General features: G+C 45.9%; 1 protein-coding gene across 2 annotated transcripts in view; it reads right to left on the bottom strand.

Moving 5' to 3' along the window:
* Positions 1-19,640, bottom strand: part of PAS1 (FKBP-type peptidyl-prolyl cis-trans isomerase family protein) — a 209,890-nt gene that overhangs the window by 139,474 nt on the left and 50,776 nt on the right. For both annotated transcript variants that reach the window (XM_087374838.1, XM_087374839.1), the window contains exon 7: positions 1,847-1,879. In XM_087374838.1, coding sequence (XP_087230964.1) covers positions 1,847-1,879 — 33 coding nt within the window. The remainder of the gene's footprint in view (positions 1-1,846; positions 1,880-19,640) is intronic.

Raw genomic sequence — 19,640 nt, 5'->3', positions numbered from 1 at the left:
AGCATGAATGAAGAAAATTATGTATTTTTTTATGCATGCAGTCTACAAGAGAGGCTGAGAGGAAATTTATGATGCTATCACCTGTGATATTATATTGCCTGTAATTCGACGGAACAGTAAGGATAGAAAAGTGAGCCTTTCAATACAATTTGTCAAAAGCCTCTATGAAAGAAAGGGGGAAGAAAAGATCAGCCACAACTATACTGTCAAAGAAATAGATGGAGTCATAACAGAAGAAGACATGGGAAGGGGTCTGAAAAAGCTAGCAAATGGGAAAGCTCCAAACACACAAGAGCCAGTAGCGCAAAGATGTTAACATGGGGGGGGGGAGAAAACGAAGAAAGTGCTTATGAGGCTTATGAACATGTCTCTAGAGGAAGGGTTTCCACTAGAGTGGCGGATAAGCAGAATTGTACCGAACCATAAGGGGGGATAGCAGAATTACTGGACAATCATGGCAAGCATCCTAATGGCAAAGTTATACAGAACTATCCTTGAGCAGGAAATCAGCAAATAGGGCGCCATCCTAGGCAAGGTTTCGCCCTATAGCTTCCAAAATAAATTCAGGAAGGCGAATCTATGGAATTGGGAAATGAGAAAGTTTATGTACACCATGCTTGTGCATACAATAATTCTTTACAGATGCCCCACTTGGGCACCTGGGCTATCTAGGATTCACTGGGAAAGAATGAAACTTCACATAAACACTTCCTAATAGGGGAGTTAGGGGTTAAGGGTTAAGGCATAGACACCCTACCCAATCCTGCTGGCTGAAACAGGCCTCTAGAAGGGGAAGCATTGTATCAATTCATGGCATACCTCAACAAAGTTGAGAAGATGAATGACAGCAATCTACCGCACAAAGTGATGGAAGCTACACAACTCACGGGTTGGCACAAAGAGGGGATGAAGTGGATGGAATCATGGGGTATAACTACCACTGATATACCAGAAGATGCATGAGAGATTGTGACACAGAAAATGGTACAAAATCTATGGCGAAACCCAGGGACAAAAATGCAGTTTTATAAACAAGAAATTAACTCAATGGACAGTTATGGAATGCAGATATACCTTGGGGAAGACATATCAACATTTAAAAGATCTGCAAAATCAGACCTAGTTCACATGATCTCGAGGTAGAGAGGGGTAGATGGGCAAGACCCGGGATCCCCAGAGAGGAAAGAATCTGCAAAATCTGCCCCACAGGAGAAGTAGAAAATGAGCAGCATCAGATGTAGAGCATACGCACAAATCAGAGAAGGCTATGGGGAAAGCAGAGACCTAAAGAATCTGCTGGAGCAGCCAGCCAAAAAGCTAGGAAGCTACTTAAAAGAGATTTTAGAACATCGCAACAAGGTTCTGGATCTAGCTCACAAGCTAGCCCAACAAGTACTCACTACATGGCAAAGTTGTAAGATTTAATACAATCATCATCATCATCATCGCTCTCTCTCTCTCTTTCTTCTCTGCCCGCCCCCCCCGCCCCCCCCCCCCCAAGTAGCATTCCATGCTTCCATAGTCCTTAGGACGGGCATAGTTGACAGTATCTTAGGCAACTAGCCCATTACACTTAATAAGAGCACTTGCGGAGCCATTTATCCAAAACTTTTATGAATTCTTTGCATCCAAGCCACAATTGTTTATGAATTCAAGATGCCTATGCACAGGATGTCTACATCTGAACACTACACAATTCGGATGTAACCTACGAAAAGAATGCCTTCAGCAATTCTAATAAGCTTGCAGACAAAACTGTTTCAGGAAAAAATTGTATTGACTCAACAACTGAATTGGCATTTAACTGAATACAATAATGGAGGTCTTTGTGAGAGGCAGGTGTTACCCTTTTAACAACACTCAAGTCATCTGTAATCACCTGACAAACAAAATGCAAACGGCAAGGTATAAGAAAATTGTGTGAGACTAAATGAACTTTTACATTAAAAACAAGTCATGTCACCCTGATTCAGGAAATATGGTGATTAATATATAATTTTCCCTCAAATCTTTTCGATGATCGGTTGTCACACTCCTGAATGAGAAAATATGAAATTTCCTGCAGTATTTGAAGTTTTAAGGGATCACGGAAGTGGCCGGGAGGTCGCATGATATCAAGCGAAAATAAGTTCCAACAGTTAGAAGGCTAAAATTGTACAACGACCGATAAAACAAATATCTCTGAAACCAAAATGATTGAATGAACGAAAGGATTATTACCATCTGCAGAAGACCAAAAGAGGCCTGTGAGGCCAAAGCTGAAATGCACCCCATGTAAGGGAACTACAAGTGTCTAGCACACCCCTACAATATAGCGTACAGAAAAAAACTTGGTAGAATAATACTAATCGTATATCCCCAAGATGGAGTATGCCAAGGATCTGGTCACATCCAACCATGAAAAAATACCTTTGTAAGACTAGAATATCCAATCATACAAATTTAGAATTTTTGTCGTTCTAAAGTCCAAAAAACTACATCCAACCATGAAGAGACTTAAGTCGGTAGACTTTGTCCATACTCTACCATGCGTGAACAAGACACTGTGAATTCGGCTAGGATTTTTGGACCATCTCTGAAACAGATCTTCCTCTATAACCCTGTGATCTGCTCTGTGGGTGAAATAGTCTGGCATCCTAAGGCTGGTAGCCTCTATCTAGGATCTACTATGAGCGATTGAAGTTGCGCATGAGCCAAGTTAGAGACCCAAAAGAAATCATGTTGGCTCTAGAGCATGCCCGAGATCTATGTCTAACATGCTTTGGTCCGCTCTATGTACTATCCAAAGATGCTGAGAAGCAGCCTAGCACTATGAAGCTGCTAGGAGAGTACCTAGAATGGGAGGTCTAGTCACTCATCCCAACTTGGCATGTATGGAGCTTATGCTTAGGTAATAGGATTTGATGTGCCTTGTGGCAGCCACTGAGTGTGGTCTCCTCTCTTGTGAAGAGGTTTGTGATTTGCAGCTCTTTGTGCTCCTAGCTCTTTGCCACATCTAAGGCATGTGACGACTGATAGAAAGAAAGAAAGAAATTTTATTAGAGTCTTCGGAAGACCGATGCGTCTATGAGACTGAAAGAAAACCTGATACAAATCACAGTAAGGGTGGAGCTAATAAAACGAGCATCATCACCCGTGCTGAATCCTAAGTCTAATCATACATAATCAAATACATACCGAATTAACAAACAACCTCAAACCCAGGAAGTGCTCTGACATAGACTTCTTCCTGCAGATCCCCATGAAGAAAAGCAGTCTTGATGTCAAGTTGATGCACTTGCCAATGATGATGGGCTGCAATGGCAATGACACATCTAATGGTAGTAATCCTAGATCTGGGAGCAAATGTCTCCTCAAAGTCAATGCCTTGTTGTTGGGCATACCCTTTGGCAAAAAGACGGGCTTTGTATCGATCTATGCTACCATTAGATTTCCTTTTTAATTTGTAGACCCACCGGGTATCAATGGCATGCTTGCCGGGAGGGAGATCTACTAATTCCCATGTGTCATTTTTGGCAATGGATTGTAACTCAGCTCTCATTGCATCCATCCACTCTTTGCTGTCAAAAGCATCTTTATGGCACAAAGGCTCTTCATTGCAAGCTGTAGCAAGGAGTGCAAACTCAAGAAAGTGACCATGCATCTATCTATTCCCTAATCTTGTCCGGGCAGCAAAAGGCTGATCTTGTTTGCTGTCCCTCAATGTATCAAGACGCCATCAGGGAACTTGCCTTTGTTGTCTATTGACAGCTCTTTCTTCAATCACTGCATCATGAATAGTGGGATCATTTTGTGCTGGAAGAGAAACCTGCAAATCAGCATGGGATACTGGCTGATCATTGCTTGTTGAAAAGCCTGCAGGAGGCTCATGTTGCTGGTCAAAATCTTCCATTGATGACGGCAGAGGTAACCAAGAGTCAAAGGCATCAAACATGTCAACATCTGGCTTAGCTTTGCAGTCCACAAGAGCAGAAGCTGAATGTTCAGCAAAGATTACATCTCTACTGACAATAATCTTCCCAGTATTTGGTTGCTATAACCAATACCCTCTGCTCTCCTGGCTGTAACCAATAAATATGCATTTGATTGCCTTGTCATCAAGCTTATGTCTCAGCTGAGATGGTACATGAACATATGCAAGAGACCCAAAAACTCTCATGTGAAAGCGAAGGCTTCCTGCCTGTAACAGTCTTCAATGCCCGTGTAGGTGATCTATTCAGCACATAGTTGGCACACATCACTGCATCAAGCCAAAATTTATTGGGCAAAGACTTAACCTTAAGCATGCATTTGGCCATCTCCATTGTGGACCTGTTTTTCCTTTCAGAAACACGATTCTACTAAGGAGTGTAAGGAGTAGTGCATGAGTGAATAATGCCCCATGAAGACAGAAATGCATCAAACTCCTTCGACATATACTCTCCCCCCCTATCTCTGTTGAGAGTCACAAGCTTGCATCCTGATTCATTCTCAACCATATCCAGCCACCTCTGAAAGCATGAGAAAACTTCAGATTTGGCTTTTAAAGGATATATCCAGCAATATCTTGTGAAATCATCGATGAGAGTCATGAAATATTTGTGCCCCCCAATGGCATTTGTCCTCATGGGCCACAGACATCACTATGCGCTAGCTGCAATTTCCTTTGTGAGAGTTTTGGACAATTCTTTTGAAAAGGAAACCGATGCATCTTACCCAAAAGACAACCCTCACACACATGTTTGGAAACTGTGTGAGTTTGAGGTACATCATTTGCCATCTGCTGTGAATGTAGCTTTGCAAGAGCTCTAGAATTGAGATGACCCATTCTCTCATGCCAAAGATGAGTTTCAGCAAGCTGTGAATCTGAAATAGCAAATGCTTCAATGGAAAGTGCAGCTGAGTGATGATCAAGGTGATAAAGCCCCTTCTGCGAAGTGCCAGTGAGAACTATGGCATTGTCATCACGAAGATCATAAACTAGGCAACATTTTGTCAAAGTGACAAGATGACTTGAAATAGATGTGAGCTGCACATCTCCAATTCCTTTTACATCATATGAAGCATTATTAGCACATGTGACAGTCCCCCCTCGAGGTGCATCTGCTAAATAATGAAACAACTGTCTGCAAGTTGTGACGTGCTTGGAGGCACCACTATCAAAATACCAAGACTGAGCGTCATTAGCTGGAAAGAGTGCATCAGCTTTGGAGGGATCAAATGAGCAATGGACAGCACATGCCCAATCATCCTGAAGAGCATGTGCATGTGAAGCATCTGCTGGCTCATGGAATTCAATAGCATGTGAGGCATTAACTGTCAATACTGCTTTCTTTTTCTCCAAAGCAATGCGCTTCCTGCATTCTGAAATGTCATGTCCAGGCTTGCTACAATAGTTGCATCTTTTCTCCTTTGACTTCTCTGCTGTATTTTTAGATGGATGGGAGGAATTACAGCTGCTATGCGCAGAATTAGGCTTGCCCATGGGCTTGGAAGCCTTGCCTCTTTCTGTCTGCTGTGAAGCAAATGCATGATCAAGAATAATGGCTCGTCTATTAGCTCGACTTTGCTCTTCCTACAAAAGCAACGTAACTAGCTGATCAAAAGAATAGTGGTCTGGATTACCCTAATCGAAGCGTTGTAACAAACCCTTGATATGTATTTGGCAGCAAATATGCAACACGTGCTTCATTGTGAATCTGATGGAGAGAAGCCAATTTGTCCCAAGCATCCTTCACTGTCCTGCAAGACCGGATGTGTGGAATAATGATTCTCTTGCATGATAAAGCAATACATGAATGTGCATTTGCATCTCTTGCATCCCATCTTGACTGTTCCTGAGTTGGAAGAGCAACATCAGGAGTGCTAGAGGATGAGGCATCAAGAGGAGTACCCCATGCAAAGGGACCAGCAATAGAGGCAACCACTGTAGCATTGGCTGGCCTCTGATCAACCCTAGAAACAATATTCCACAGATGCTTTGCAACAAGAATATGTTTCATGAGATAAGACCACATCGGATACTTGGTGCCATCCAACTTATCATCTTCACGAAGAACGCCAAATAGACCTTGATTGTTCCCAGCCATAGCAAATGTGATACCCTGAAAAAGACCTGAAAACCCAAAAGCCTCAAGGCTATCATGCAAAGGGACCAGCAATAGAGGCAACCACTGTAGCATTGGCTGGCCTCTGATCAACCCTAGAAACAATATTCCACAGATGCTTTGCAACAAGAATATGTTTCATGAGATAAGACCACATCGGATACTTGGTGCCATCCAACTTATCATCTTCACGAAGAACGCCAAATAGACCTTGATTGTTCCCAGCCATAGCAAATGTGATACCCTGAAAAAGACCTGAAAACCCAAAAGCCTCAAGGCTATCACTGCAAAAAGCTGGCTGTTCAAAAAATGACAGCAAATATCTGCAAATTTCCGACCCAAAACAAAGGGCAAATGCAGATCTGACCCAAATGTGACTGTGGCAGGCAATGTTCATTGCAAAAACAGCAAATCTGGCAAAAGCCCCAAATTTAATGAGGGCCAATAGGCCAAAAAGAGGGCAAATGCAGAAAAGCCCCAAATTTGCTTAGATTTTTGCAAAAGTGACCCAATGTATGATAATCAGACTCAATGTCCTTCAGAAAAGACTCAATGTCTGAAAATCTGACTCAATGTCCTGCAATCTTACCCAAATGTACTGTCCTAGAGTATGGACCTCAAAATGAAGGCTTTCCAAACAAATCCTGGAACAAGTACTGTGCAGGTACAATGTACGGCGTAGGTATGGAACAGATGTACGAAACAATACGACTGTCAGTACAAAATCCAATGTACGGATGTATGGAAGCAAGTACGGGCCAAGTACGCTGTATGAAAATCGTACGAAGCAGGTATACTGTACAGAACACAGCGTACGCGCCTGTACGGAGCTGTACGGTAACTTCGTACGTGCACATGTGACTGTACGGAGGCGCAAGTACGGAATACAGCTTACGGCTATACGGAGAGTGTACGACACCAGTAACAAGACCGTCCGTACTTTTGTACGCAAGATGTACGGCTATACAGCGATGCAAGTACGGATCTGTACATCTGCTCAGGTACAGAGCTGTACGACGCAAATACGGAGCAAGTACGCTCCCACGTGTAGGTACAACGATGCAAGTACAGAATGCAGTACGAAACATGTACTAGATCTTCCGTACGCATGTACGGAGAGATGTACAGCGCAGTACGGAGGTACGTCCTATGTGCAGGTTGTGTAGGGTCGTCCGTACACTCGTACGGACTGTACGGAAAGGAGTGTAGGGAGAAATGAAGGTCCGAGGCAGGAAGACGAGTCAAATCTAGCTCTGATACCACTGTAGGATCGAATCAAAGAGAGAGTGCAGGTAGCAAAGAGTCGCACAAGTCTTAGCCATCACGTCAACTAGGATAGATGAAAAAAGGAGTACAAGGTACTTGTACCTGGACCTAGGGCTAAGTGTCCTAGGTGTCACATAGGACTAAGTGTCCTATGTGGCCTAAAAGGCACTAACACTACAAGTGCGTATATTTATGCCTACAAGGCACATACCATGTCCTAAAGGGCATCACTAGAATCACCAAGAGATGGCCTACACTAAGGTGTAACAGTCATCAATGCCCTTGTAGGTGATCTATTCAGCACATAGTTGGCACACATCACTGCATCAAGCCAAAATTTATTGGGCAAAGACTTGGCCTTAAGCATGCATCTGGCCATCTGCATAGTAGACCTGTTTTTCCTTTCAAGAACAGGATAGAACAGGATTATGCTGAGAAGTGTAAGGAGTAGTGCATGAGTGAACAATGCCCTATGAAGACAAAAATGCATCAAACTCCTTTGACATATACTCTCCCCCCCTATCTATGCTGAGGGTGACAAGCTTGCATCCTGATTCATTCTCAACCATATTCAGCCACCTCTAAATGTAGGAGAACACTTCAGATTTGGCTTTTAAAGGATAAAACCAGCAATATCTTGTGAAATCATCAATGAGAGTCATGAGATATTCGTACCCTCCAATGGAAGTTGTCTTCATTGGGCCACAGACATCACTATGTACTAGCTGCAATTTCCTTCGTGGGAGTTTTGGACAATTCTTTTGAAAAGGAAACCGATGCATCTTACCCAAAAGACAACCCTCACACACATGTTTGGAAACTGTGTGACTTTGCGGTACATCATCTGCCATCTGCTGTGAATGTAGCTTTGCAAGAGCTCTATAATTGAGATGACCCATTCTCTCATGCCAAAGATGAGTTTCAGCAAGCTGTGAATCTGAAATAGCAAATGCTTCAATAGAAAATGCAGCTGAGTGATGATCAAGGTGATAAAGCCCCTTTTGCAAAGTACCAGTGAGAACTATGGAATTGTCATCACGAAGATCATAAACTAAGCATCTAAAGCCATCAAAAATCACTCTGAATCCTGAAGTGACAATTGCTGAAATCGAAATCAACTTGACTTCAATTCCAGGCACAAAAAGAACATTTGTCAAAGTGATAAGATGGCTTGAAATAGATGTGAGCTGCACATCTCCAATTCCTTTTACAGCATAGGAAGCATTATTAGCACATGTGACAGTCCCCCCTCGAGGTGCATCAGCTAAAGAATGAAACAACTGTCTACAAGAGGTGACATGCTTGGAAGCACCACTATCAAAATACCATGACTAAGCATCATTAGCAGTAAAGAGTGCATCAGCTTTGGAGGGATCAAATGAGCAATGGACAGCCCATCCCAATCATCCTGGAGAGCATGTGCATGTGAAGCATCTTCTGGCTCGTGGGATTCAATTGCATGTGAGGCATTAATTGTCAATCCTTCTTTCTTTTTCTCCAAAGCAATGTGCTTCCTACATTCTGAAATGTCATGTCCAAGCTTGCGACAATAGTTGCATCTTTTATTCTTTGACTTATCTGCTGTATTTTTAGATGCATGGGAGGAATTGCAGCTGCTATGCGCAGATTTAGGCTTGCCCATAGGCTTGAAAGCCTTGCCTCTTCCTGTCTGATGTGAAGCAAATGCATGACCAGGAATAATGGCTTGTCTATTAGCTCGACTTTGCTCTTCCTGGAAAAGCAAAGTAACAAGCTGATCAAGAGAGTAGTGATTTGGATTACCCATGGCCACTAACCAAAGGGTTGTAGCAAACCCTTGATATGTATCCGGCAATCCATTCAATGTGGTACTGACAAGCTGAGAATTTGGCACCACCTCATCAATATTGGCAAGTTGTTCCATGAGGTCCTTTACCTCTGTCAGATATGCATCCATAGAATCACCTTCATTCATACTAACTTCCTGCAATTGTCTTCTTAAAAATGCAACACGTGCCTCATTGCGAATCTAATAAAGAGAAGCCAATTTGTCCCAAGCATCCTTTGCTGTCCTACAAGACCAGATGTGTGGACTAATAATTCTCTTGCATGATAAAGCAATACAGGAATGTGCATTCGCATCTCTTGCATCCCATCTTGATTGTTCCTGAGCTGGGGGAGAAGTAGCAGGAGTGCTAGAAGATAAGGCATCAGGAGGAGTACCCCCTATAGAGGGACCAGCAGTAGAGGCAACCACTGTAGCATTGGCTGGCCTCAGATCAACCCTAGAAACAATATTCCACAAATGCTTTGCAACAAGAATATGTTTCATGAGATAAGCCCACATTGGATAGTTGGTGCCATCCAACTTATCATCTTCACGAAGAATGCCAAATAGATCATCATTGTTGCCAACCATTGCAAATGGGATACCCCGAAAAAGACTTGAAAACCCAAAAATCTCAAGGCTATCACTGCAAAGAGCTGGCTGTCCAAAAATGACAGCAAATAAATATTCTGCAAATTTCCAACCCAGATCAAAGGGCAAATGCATATTTGACCCAAATGTGACTGTGTCAAGCAATGCTCACTGCAAAAACAGCAAATCTGGCAAAAGCCCCAATTTAATGAGGGCAAATAGGCCAAAAAGAGGACAAATGCAAAAAAGCCCCAAATTTTCCTGAGATTTTTGCAAATGTGACCCAATGTATGAGAATCTGACTCAATGTCCTGCAGAAAAGTCTCAATGTCTGAAAAAATCTGACTCAATGTCCTGCAAATGTAACTTTACACGTGCAAAGGCTGTACAAGATCCTAGAACAAGTATGGTGCAGGTACAACATACGGCACAGGTACAGAACTAGATGTACCATGTACGGAAGCTGTACTTAGTTGTACGATGTACGGAAGCTGTACGAAACCCAATGTGCTGCTATACAGATGCAGGTACGAGACAAGTACGGTGTACTGAACATGTGCAGAGTGCAAGTACGTTGTACAAAAACTGCATGATGCAGGTACATTCCCACGTGACTGTACGATGGCTCATGTATGGAGATGTACGGTTGTACGATGACGCAAGTACGGAGAGCAGTACGGAGCCCAGTACGGACAAGTAAGGAGTGCAGTACGGAATGGGTACGAAGCCTGTTGTACGGCTATACGGCGGTACAAATACGGATCTGTACGACTATAAGTACGATCGTCCGTACAATCGTACGAATTGTACAAATGGATGAGCAGAAAAGCTAAAGGGAGCTGGTGCAAGTCTAGGAGCACAAGACGAGTCTAGACGTGGCTCTAATACCACTATAGGATCGTTAGATTAAAGAGCAAGTGCAAGGTGCAAAGAGTCGATAGATTCAGCCATCCTGTCAACTAGAGTGTGAAAGAAAAAAGCATACATGGTACTTATAGGTAGACCTAGACCCTAGGACTAAGTGTCCTAGGTGTCACATAGAACTAAGTGTCCTACGTGGCCTAAAAGGCACTAAGACTATAAGTGCCTATATCTATGCCTATAAGGCACATACCATGGCCTATAGGGCATCACTAGAACCACCAGAAGATGGCCTGTAGAATCTTCGCCAAAAATCTTTAGAGTTGTTGCTATACAAGATGTTCAGCAGCTTCTCCTCATTTCAATGAAGAAATGCCTGCTTCTTCCGACGTACGAGACGTCGGTACTTGCGTACCGTGTTTGGTGTGTTCGGGAGGTGACATCTGGTTTCAAGTCGGAGTTGTCGGCGATAAGCCTTGCACTCCGCATCGTACCAGTTGTTGCAGGGTACAAAACCAAGAGGTGGTGGTCTAGTGGACCGTGTGGTGTGGGGAAAGATTTGGAGGGTAGCCTCGTGGAGTGTGCGACTAATCAGGGCAGCACGGTCCTCTATGAGTGGTATGTGATCAATGTAGGTTAGGAGTCTGCTTAGGCGTCCAGAGTAGACAGGGGAGAGGCTGTGATCAAAGTGTATGTCGTGGTAGGTGTCGTGCTTCCTATGTGGTGTATGTGGCGTGGCTAAGCGTGGAGTGGCGATAGTGAAGAATAGGTATGTGTGATCAGCTCCTGGAGGGAGTGGTGCTACGGTGAAGTCGGTGATACAGAGGTGAAGGCAGGGGATCCCATGATGTAATCTACTACACTAGTGCCCCCCCCCAAGTGTGGGAAGCAAGTAAAACCACCTGAGGAGGGCCATAGGTCAAGCCCGTTGTAGATGATGAGATCATGCATCCTACCCAGATCAAGGAGCGCGTGTCCATATGGTGTAACAGGCCCGTGTCGATCTGATGAGATCCTGGTCATACCTGCTCCGTCTAGGTCCATGTCTGGTAGCATGATGTCGTCTCGAAAGTCCAGGAGTGGTGCTTGGCATGTGCTCGTCTTGGCCTTGAAGTCCCCAACAAGGAGAACTTCCGCGCGGGCTTAAAGGTCTAGGATATCCTGATGTAAGGGTGCATATGGCGATGTCTCACCCTCCTCTCGTGCCACTCTGGCAAAGTGGGATGTGTCTGGCGTGAAGTAGCATATTGCTATGAAAAGGTCACGAGTGGCTGTGCGTCGGATCTGGATCCACATGAATCGGGAGTGTGCGTCCTTCTTCTCAATGGAGATGGCTCCAGAGAGGGAAGACCTGTACAATACTGCGACCGCGCCTGATCCTCAAACTCCTCCCGTATCCCTCGTCTCATCCCTGAAGGTTGACTCCCATGTGTAGCCACTGACTATCGGTAGTGGACACTTTGGGCTCTGGTGTGTCTCCGTGTAAAAGACTCCGCGGTGCTGTCCACTGTCAAACCACTCCGGTTGCTGCGTTTGTTGAAGTCCTCCAGGCAAAGTTGCTTTTGTGTTTTCCCTTGTCACCGTTCCCCTTCCCATCTCCTCACGTATGTAAATTTGGACCAAAGGGTCTCCCATCTAGTCCCCTTTCCTCATCCCGCTTTGCCATTCATTATGGGGGAGGCAGCAATGGGCAAAGGAGGGGTTGCAGGAGGGCAGAGCTGCAGGCGGAGGGGGCAAAACAGGAGCAGCTTGGGAGGGGCAGCGAGAGTGTCGGAGGGGCAGGGCGGAGGGAAGCGGGTGCCGGGCGGAGAGGCAAGGCGGAGAGGCGAGGGGAAGGGCTGAGAGGTGGAAGAGCGGATAGGCTAGCGAGGGGGGATAGGCTAGCGGGCGGATAGGCTAGCAAGGGGATGGAGAGGGAGCAGAGGGGCTAGTGGGAGAGGGCGGAGGGGTAGGGCGGAGGGGTAGGCGAGAGGACGGGAGAGGGGGCGGGCAGGGCGGAGAGGCCTGGCGAGAGGGGGCGGAGGGAAGTGAGTGCAGGGCGGAGAGGCGAGCGGGCAGGGTGGAGAGCAGGCAAGGAGGGAGCTGCGTTGGCGGGAGGAGCTGCGTAGGCGGGAAGCTAGGAGGGCGGAGCAGCAAACTAGGAGCGGGAGCTACCTGCGGGGAAGTAGAGCGGGGAGCTGCCAGGCGGGGCAGCAGCGAGCAAGAGCAGAGGGGTGGGCGGCGGAGCAGGAGCGGAGGGATGGGAGCGAGCAGGAGCGGAGAAGGAGCAGGAGCAAGGCGAGCGGAGCAGGGCTAGGGCGGGGCAGCAGAGCGGGGAGCTGCCATAGCAGCTCGACCTATGTAGCATGAGCTAGTTGATCTGAGGACAGAGTGGATCAATGGGAAGAGAAGCATAGAGCTACGGAGCCAACGACACAGAGACCAAGCATGATGCAGAGGATGACCAGAGCACCCACGATAAAGGTCCAGCCCATCTCAACCTTACTCAAGAGGGACCACCACACTTGAGGTGTCATGCTCAATATGGCACACCCGATACAAAGATCATGGAGACCACACCCACCACAACGTGAGACAACCTGACAGAGGGAGATATGCAATATCTTTGCATCCCACTAAAGAGCTGCCATGGCTTCGGGATACCAAGATTATAGATGATGATCCCATCTCTAGCAGCTTAGGATTTCTGTGTTTCACAATTTTTGCACTTCGAGGACTACTTTTGAGTGTCTTAGTATAGCACTCATCAAGGGCCTTAGCAAGCCCTTTGACTCAGCCGATAGTGGCTTATATGAGTTATTCTGATTGTACCTTGTCTCATATGCCCACAAGGCCTCCCGACAATGTTAATACATCTTTCTTTCTTTTCTTTTTTCTAACATAGCATTTTATCATTGAGGTAGGATGTCCTTTGCCCCTCAAATTTTTATATTTATTACAGAGGCTATGAGCCATTTTCTAAGGACAGAGGCATGGGTATTCGTGGCATCAAGATGCCCATGCCATCTTTTGAGGAGCTTCTTGATGCAAGGTTTGCAGACAATACAACAGTGTATCTTGTTGGTAGACAACTTTAGGGCATTTGTTTCAGCAATGGAGGTGTTTTGCCTCACTTCGAGAGCTCTTATTAGTTGGTCGAAGCCCTACGAGATTTTGGTCAGAGCCTCCCCCATGTGGAAAGCACATGAAACAACCTGAGACGGGCCATCTATCAAGACCATTATAAATGATGAGATCATGCATCCTGCCAAGGTCTAATAGGGCCTGCCCATAAGATGTGAACGGGCCTCGTCTGTCAACCAAAACCCGTAGCATACCTGCCTCCTTAAGGTCATTGTCTACAGTAGAGTGGAATCATCCCCCCCTGAAGTCGAGAAGTGTTGCCTGACGAGCGCATGTCCTCACGTTGAAGTCCCCAACTAGGAGAACTTCTCTGTGGCTAGACAAGTCAATAATGGACTGATAAAGAGCAGCAAATGGAGATGTCTTATCCTCACCTCAAATATCTCTAGCAAGGTGGGAGGTCTCACGGGGAAAGTGGCAAACAACAATAAACAGATCCCGGCTGTCTATGTGCTGAATCCGGATCCAAAGAAACCCGGAATGTGCATCTCTCTGCTCCACTGAGATGGCCCCCAAAAGTGTGGATCCGTAAAGGGCTGCGACTCCTCCTGACCCTCGAACCCCTCTTGTATCCCTCGTCTCATCTCTGTAGGCAGACTCCCATGTATACCCGTTGAATATTGGTAGTGAGCGCTCTGGACTCTGAAGTGTCTCTCTATAAAAGACTATGTTGTGACTTGTATAAGATTCCGAGAAGTTCCCTGGTTCTGACCATAAGGTACCATTACAATTCCTAATGGTGCACGATAGGGTCTCGGATATCTGAGTCTCATAAACCCCACCTTCCTATGTGGGAGGGGAGGTGGGTGCCTTACGAGGGCCTGTAAGGAGTCGTCCATCTCGTACTACTGCCCACTTTCCCTCCTTGCGGGCCTGATCCCGCTGCTGCAACAAGAAGCACCTCTCCTCAACCTGTAGTGGAGTGAGGTCCTCATCCATGGAGATCGCTCGCTGGCCTCGTAAGCCTGACCTACAACGTAAAGCCGAAAGTCGTGCCTGAGCGTCATGGAACCGTATGATAAGGGGCTGCTCTCGTTAAGTCTGACTCTCCTTCTTTTGTTTTTTCGAGCTGATTTGGAGGGCTTCTTTTTCTCCACCTTGGTCCAAGTCCCTTGGGAGAGCTCGACCCAAGTGTCCGAGTCTACTGCTGCCTTACTTGCTGTTGGGGCTTGGCCCACGGACGGCGCTGAGCCTCCCTATGCTCCCGTCTCTGGTGAGGGGCCCTGCCCACCAAACAGTCCCGTGCCAGGTGACCCATCTGTCTGCACCGAGCGAAGACAGTGCTCGGGCAAGCCAAAGATCTCCACACGTTGTCTGAACTCGCCTCCATCTAAGGTCTCCAAGATATGTACTCCTTCGGAAGCCCCGAGAAGCGCAACGTCACTGGGAATTGTGGCACGTGATGAGTCAAATCCATGTCCTCGACCGTGAAGCCATGGTACTAAGGAAGGAGGTAGACGACATGAGGGCCTAGTAGGATAGGGCTCTACTCGACAAGGGAGGCCGTGATGTCGGGGAAGTTTCAACTCTGGCTCTTTTGATCGAACGGCCGGCTCTGTTGAAGGCTCCCACAACAAAGGCTTTTGACAGAGGCAAACCTCTCCAGCACATCCAACGAAATGTCCAGCTAGCAGCGCGCAACAGATGCTCCAGTGACCACGTTCTCGCTTTTCCACACAACAATAGACGGTGTGCCAAAGCTTAACAACAACCTTCAAAGCTCGGCTAACAAACCAAAAGGCCACGCGATGAGCTTCTTCAACGACACGGCAACCAACAGCTACCAGGGCTCCACCCGCGCTACAAGTCTACACATCAACTGCCTCACCTACAGCTCTCACGGAACGGCCCTCTAGTGCCATAGCGCCATAGCAACATAGCAACACGGCTCGCAAGGCGACCTCCCCTCGCTGTAAGAAATGAGTCGCCGCAAAATCCTCCTTGTTATTTTTTGCATCTCAAATTACTTAAGAGCTCATTAGGCAAGCAAGGTGAGCTTGAGCGTTGTCAATCAACTGACGAAAAGGCAAGTAGAACAGGTGAAAGAGGAAGCAATCTCATTTGGAAGAAGCAGAAACTGAAAGGACTGTGGCATAAAAGTGTGGGGAAGAGACTGGAGGCTAGGTGATGACTAGATGATATGTCTAGGCTATCTCATGGGCTATCCATAGATGCCACTTATACCTTGGTATGAGCCTTGTAGGCCTAGTTATAGTCAGTTAAGACTATTGGTACAGTTAGTTTATGTACCATCTAGGTCAGTTAGGACACTTAGTCCAGTTAGGGCAGTTAGCCCTAGGGTTTTGTTATGTTGGCTCTCCCTTGAGCCTCTACACTTCCGTTTTGCAGCAATCTCGTTTTTCTCCATTGTCCTTCCATTTTTTAGCTTCCATTGCTTCCAACACCCAACAGTGGTATCAGAGCAGGTCGGGAATCCATTCCCTCAGCCATTGACAGATTTCCTAAGCTGTTTGGCAGCCTCTCGAGCTCTCATTCTTGCTGGTCTTGCTGGTTTTCACACTCCCACGAGTGTTTGAGACCTTTCCAAGCACTTCTGTTGCGAAAAACCTCATTTTGATGCGAGAAGACCGCACTTTGGAGCAACTCTCGCGAAGGGACTGTTTTTTGGTGCATTTTCCAGCCTGTTGCAACAAAAAAAGACCACACACGAGCATTTACAGCATCTGTACGGAATTTCGAACGTGCCCCCAAAAAAAAAATCCGTACATGCGTCAAAAATCGTACGAAAATCCACACATCTGTCAGAAATTTCCGTACTTCTATCCGATTTGTCAGAATTTCAGTACATTCACTGCAGTACAAGCTGCCTCGGGGTGCACGCCAATCATTTCTCAGATTTTTCAGCATTTTGGAGCTGTCTCAAGCTATGTGCCAGCATTTTGGAGCTGCCTCGAGCTACATGCCAGCATTTTGGAGCTGCCTCGAGCTGCGTGCCAGCATTTCGGAGCTGCCTCAAGCTGTGTACCAGCATTTTGGAGCTGCCTCAAGCTGTGTACCGGCGTTTGGAGCCGTTTGGAGCCATTTGGAGCTGCTGAATTAATCCGGAGACTTCTCTTTGAGCCCTTCCTTCCTCATTCGGCATCCCTTTGCCTCGGGCTGCGAGCTTCTCTCCATTGGATCTCTTTCTCTCCATTTCTACGTGCTCTCCTCCTCATGGGAGCACTTCTTTTGCTGTAATTCTCATTTCCAGCCCTAATTTGCTCGCTTTCAGAGCCTGTCACTGCTGTTCATCATTGGGTAAGCCGTTGTTGCATTGGCTTTTTCCAATTTTTGCTTCATTTTCATTTTGGGAAGGCCTCGTGTTGCCTTGGAAGGCCTCATGTTGCCTTTGGGGATTTTTCTTGCAACAGGTACACCTTGGGACAGCAAAGTCTTTTGCAAACATAAGCTTTGAGGCTTGGGCAGTTTTTTAGCACTTGATTCTGAGAGGTTGCCTTTCTCTCATTTACTTTGCCAGCTTGTATTTCAGCCCCATGTCTGGTGGCAAAGATGATTTGTTTGGGCTGATTGGGGCCGATGACAAGCTTGATGGCACCAACTACCCCATGTGGTCATACATGATGGAATATGTTTTGGTTGCCAAGAATCTATGGCATATTGTTTCAGGTTATGAGGCCAAGCCTACACGCATTGTTACTGGTGCTACACCTGCAGCCTCTGCTTCTTCAGGTGATGGGTCTTCAAGTGATGGTTCTACTGCTACAACCAGGACTCCTGCACCTCCTGCTCCAGGTGCTTTACCTCGTTCACAGGAGCAAATTCAGTGGGATGGTCGTGATGCCAAAGCACATGCCTTGATTGCTCTTTCAATGAAACAGGTTATTATCCCTCATTGCAAGACAGCTAAGCAAGCATGGGATCAGCTTGCATCTTTGTATCAGGTGCGGAATGAGGCCAGGGTTGCCTATCTCCGCATGCAGTTGAAAGATTTAAGGCTTGATGAGCGTGGTAACATGGATGCCTATCTCACTAATGTGAAGGATTTGAAAGAGCAATTGGCCAACATTGATGAGATTATGCCTGATTCCTTGATGGGTTGCCTGATTCATATCAAGGCTTTGCTACTACATTGAGGTTGGTTGCAGGGGGTGATGCCAGACCAGCTTGTTGCTCTTATTCTTCAAGAGGAGCAAAGCCGTGTGAATCGCAATGCTACTATAGCTAGTGATCAAGCATTTGCTGCCCATCATAAACACAAAGGTAAAGGCAAGGTTTCAGCTGGAAAGCCCTCTCATTCCCATGCTGATCATTCACATGGTGCCTCTTCTTCAGGGGATCACAAAAAGAAGAAGAGATGTAACTATTGCAAGAAACCTGGGCATGATATTTATGAATGCAGGAAGCGCATAGCATCTGAAAAGAAAAAGAAAGAGTCTAGTCTTGCAGTATCTGGTTCTTCTAGTGCAGAAGATCGACATGAGTCCGCTAATTTTGCACAAGACCACCATCGGGCTTTCTTGGTTACATGTTAGTATAATCGTGATGTTCATGATGCTTGTATGGCAGTTTCATATGTTCATAATGCCTGGTTCTTTGATAGTGGTGCTAGCAAGCACATCACTTCCTGCAAGAAGTTATTCAGCTCATTGGAGCTTACATCTAAGGAGGGCAGTGTCACATGTGCCAATAATGCATCATATACCATGAAAAGTATTGGGCAAGTTGCTCTTACTTCTGTCTCTAGTGGTATTGTCACTCTAGAGCATGTACTTTATGTTCCACGCATTCGTAAGAACCTCATTTCTATTTCAGCCATTGCTACATGTGGCTTTCAGGTTATTTTGATGGTGTGAGGTGTGCAGTGTATGATGTTACACATGCCTCTACCCTGGTTTTGACTAGCACATTGCCTAGCGGTCTTTACAAACTTGATGCTTATGACAGATGTTCAGATGATGATGCTGCACTTGCCGATGCACATGTCTTTGCTATTGATTCTACCCTAGCAGATACTCATTTGTGGCATGAGAGGTTTGGACACCTCAATTTTGGAGCCCTGGTGAAGTTATATAAGGAAGATATGGTTGTGGATCTTCCCAAAATGCATATGCCTACCAAACATGTTTGTGAACCATGCTTACTTGGTAAGATGCACCGTGCTACGTTTGTGTCCCATTACACAACACCTACTCTGGTGGGTAGGATTTCTTTACTAGAAGATGCCTTACAACAGATCATGAACTAGCACCTTCAATTGAACGCTGGTCAAAATGAAATTAGAGAGATGGTGCAAGCCTTATCAGCTAAACCATCCAAAAATGAAAAGGCCAAAGCTCCAGCAGAGCCAGAGCCCAGTATACACTCATCAGAGCGTGCGAAGGTCAAGGTACCTAATATTGCCAACTATAGACCGGAGAAGTACGCTGGTCAAATGACCGAGCGTTGTTCTAATGTGATCGAGCTTTGGTTACACAAGTGGAAAGAAGCCTTCGCCATTTGTGAAATCAGATCTGATCTAAAGAAAATCCGCGAGACCACTCACCTCTTTATTGAGCCAGCGGATAGGTGGTGGATAAAGCAACAGAAAGATCAGCTTGCCCCTACCACCTAGGAAGGGTTTAAGGCTGAATTTAAGAAACACTTTCTTCCACCTGACGAAGAGTCCCGAGCTTAAGATGCTTATAGAAACCTTCGTCAGAGGAGTTTGTCGGTGGCAGAGTACACTGACAAGTTTAGGGAATGTGTTATGAAGATAACAGACCCTCTCCCTATGTCAGTTCAGTTGAAAGACTATATCTATGGACTGAACGACAAGATTAAAATGGAAGTTCGGACTAAATATGTGACTACATTAGATAAATCTATTGCAGTAGCCCTGAACTATGAGGATGCCAGAGGCAGACCTAGTGGGTTTGTGCAGGCAGGGACTCAGCATGAGTACCCGA

The sequence above is a fragment of the Dipteris shenzhenensis genome, chromosome 5 (assembly GCF_047967505.1).
Source record: "Dipteris shenzhenensis isolate YYH24624 ecotype China chromosome 5, Dip_SZ_1.0, whole genome shotgun sequence".
In the NCBI taxonomy this organism is placed as follows: Eukaryota; Viridiplantae; Streptophyta; class Polypodiopsida; order Gleicheniales; family Dipteridaceae; genus Dipteris; species Dipteris shenzhenensis.
The sequence above is the reverse complement of the archived record's forward strand: the minus strand, read 5'-3'. Positions and strand labels throughout refer to the sequence as shown.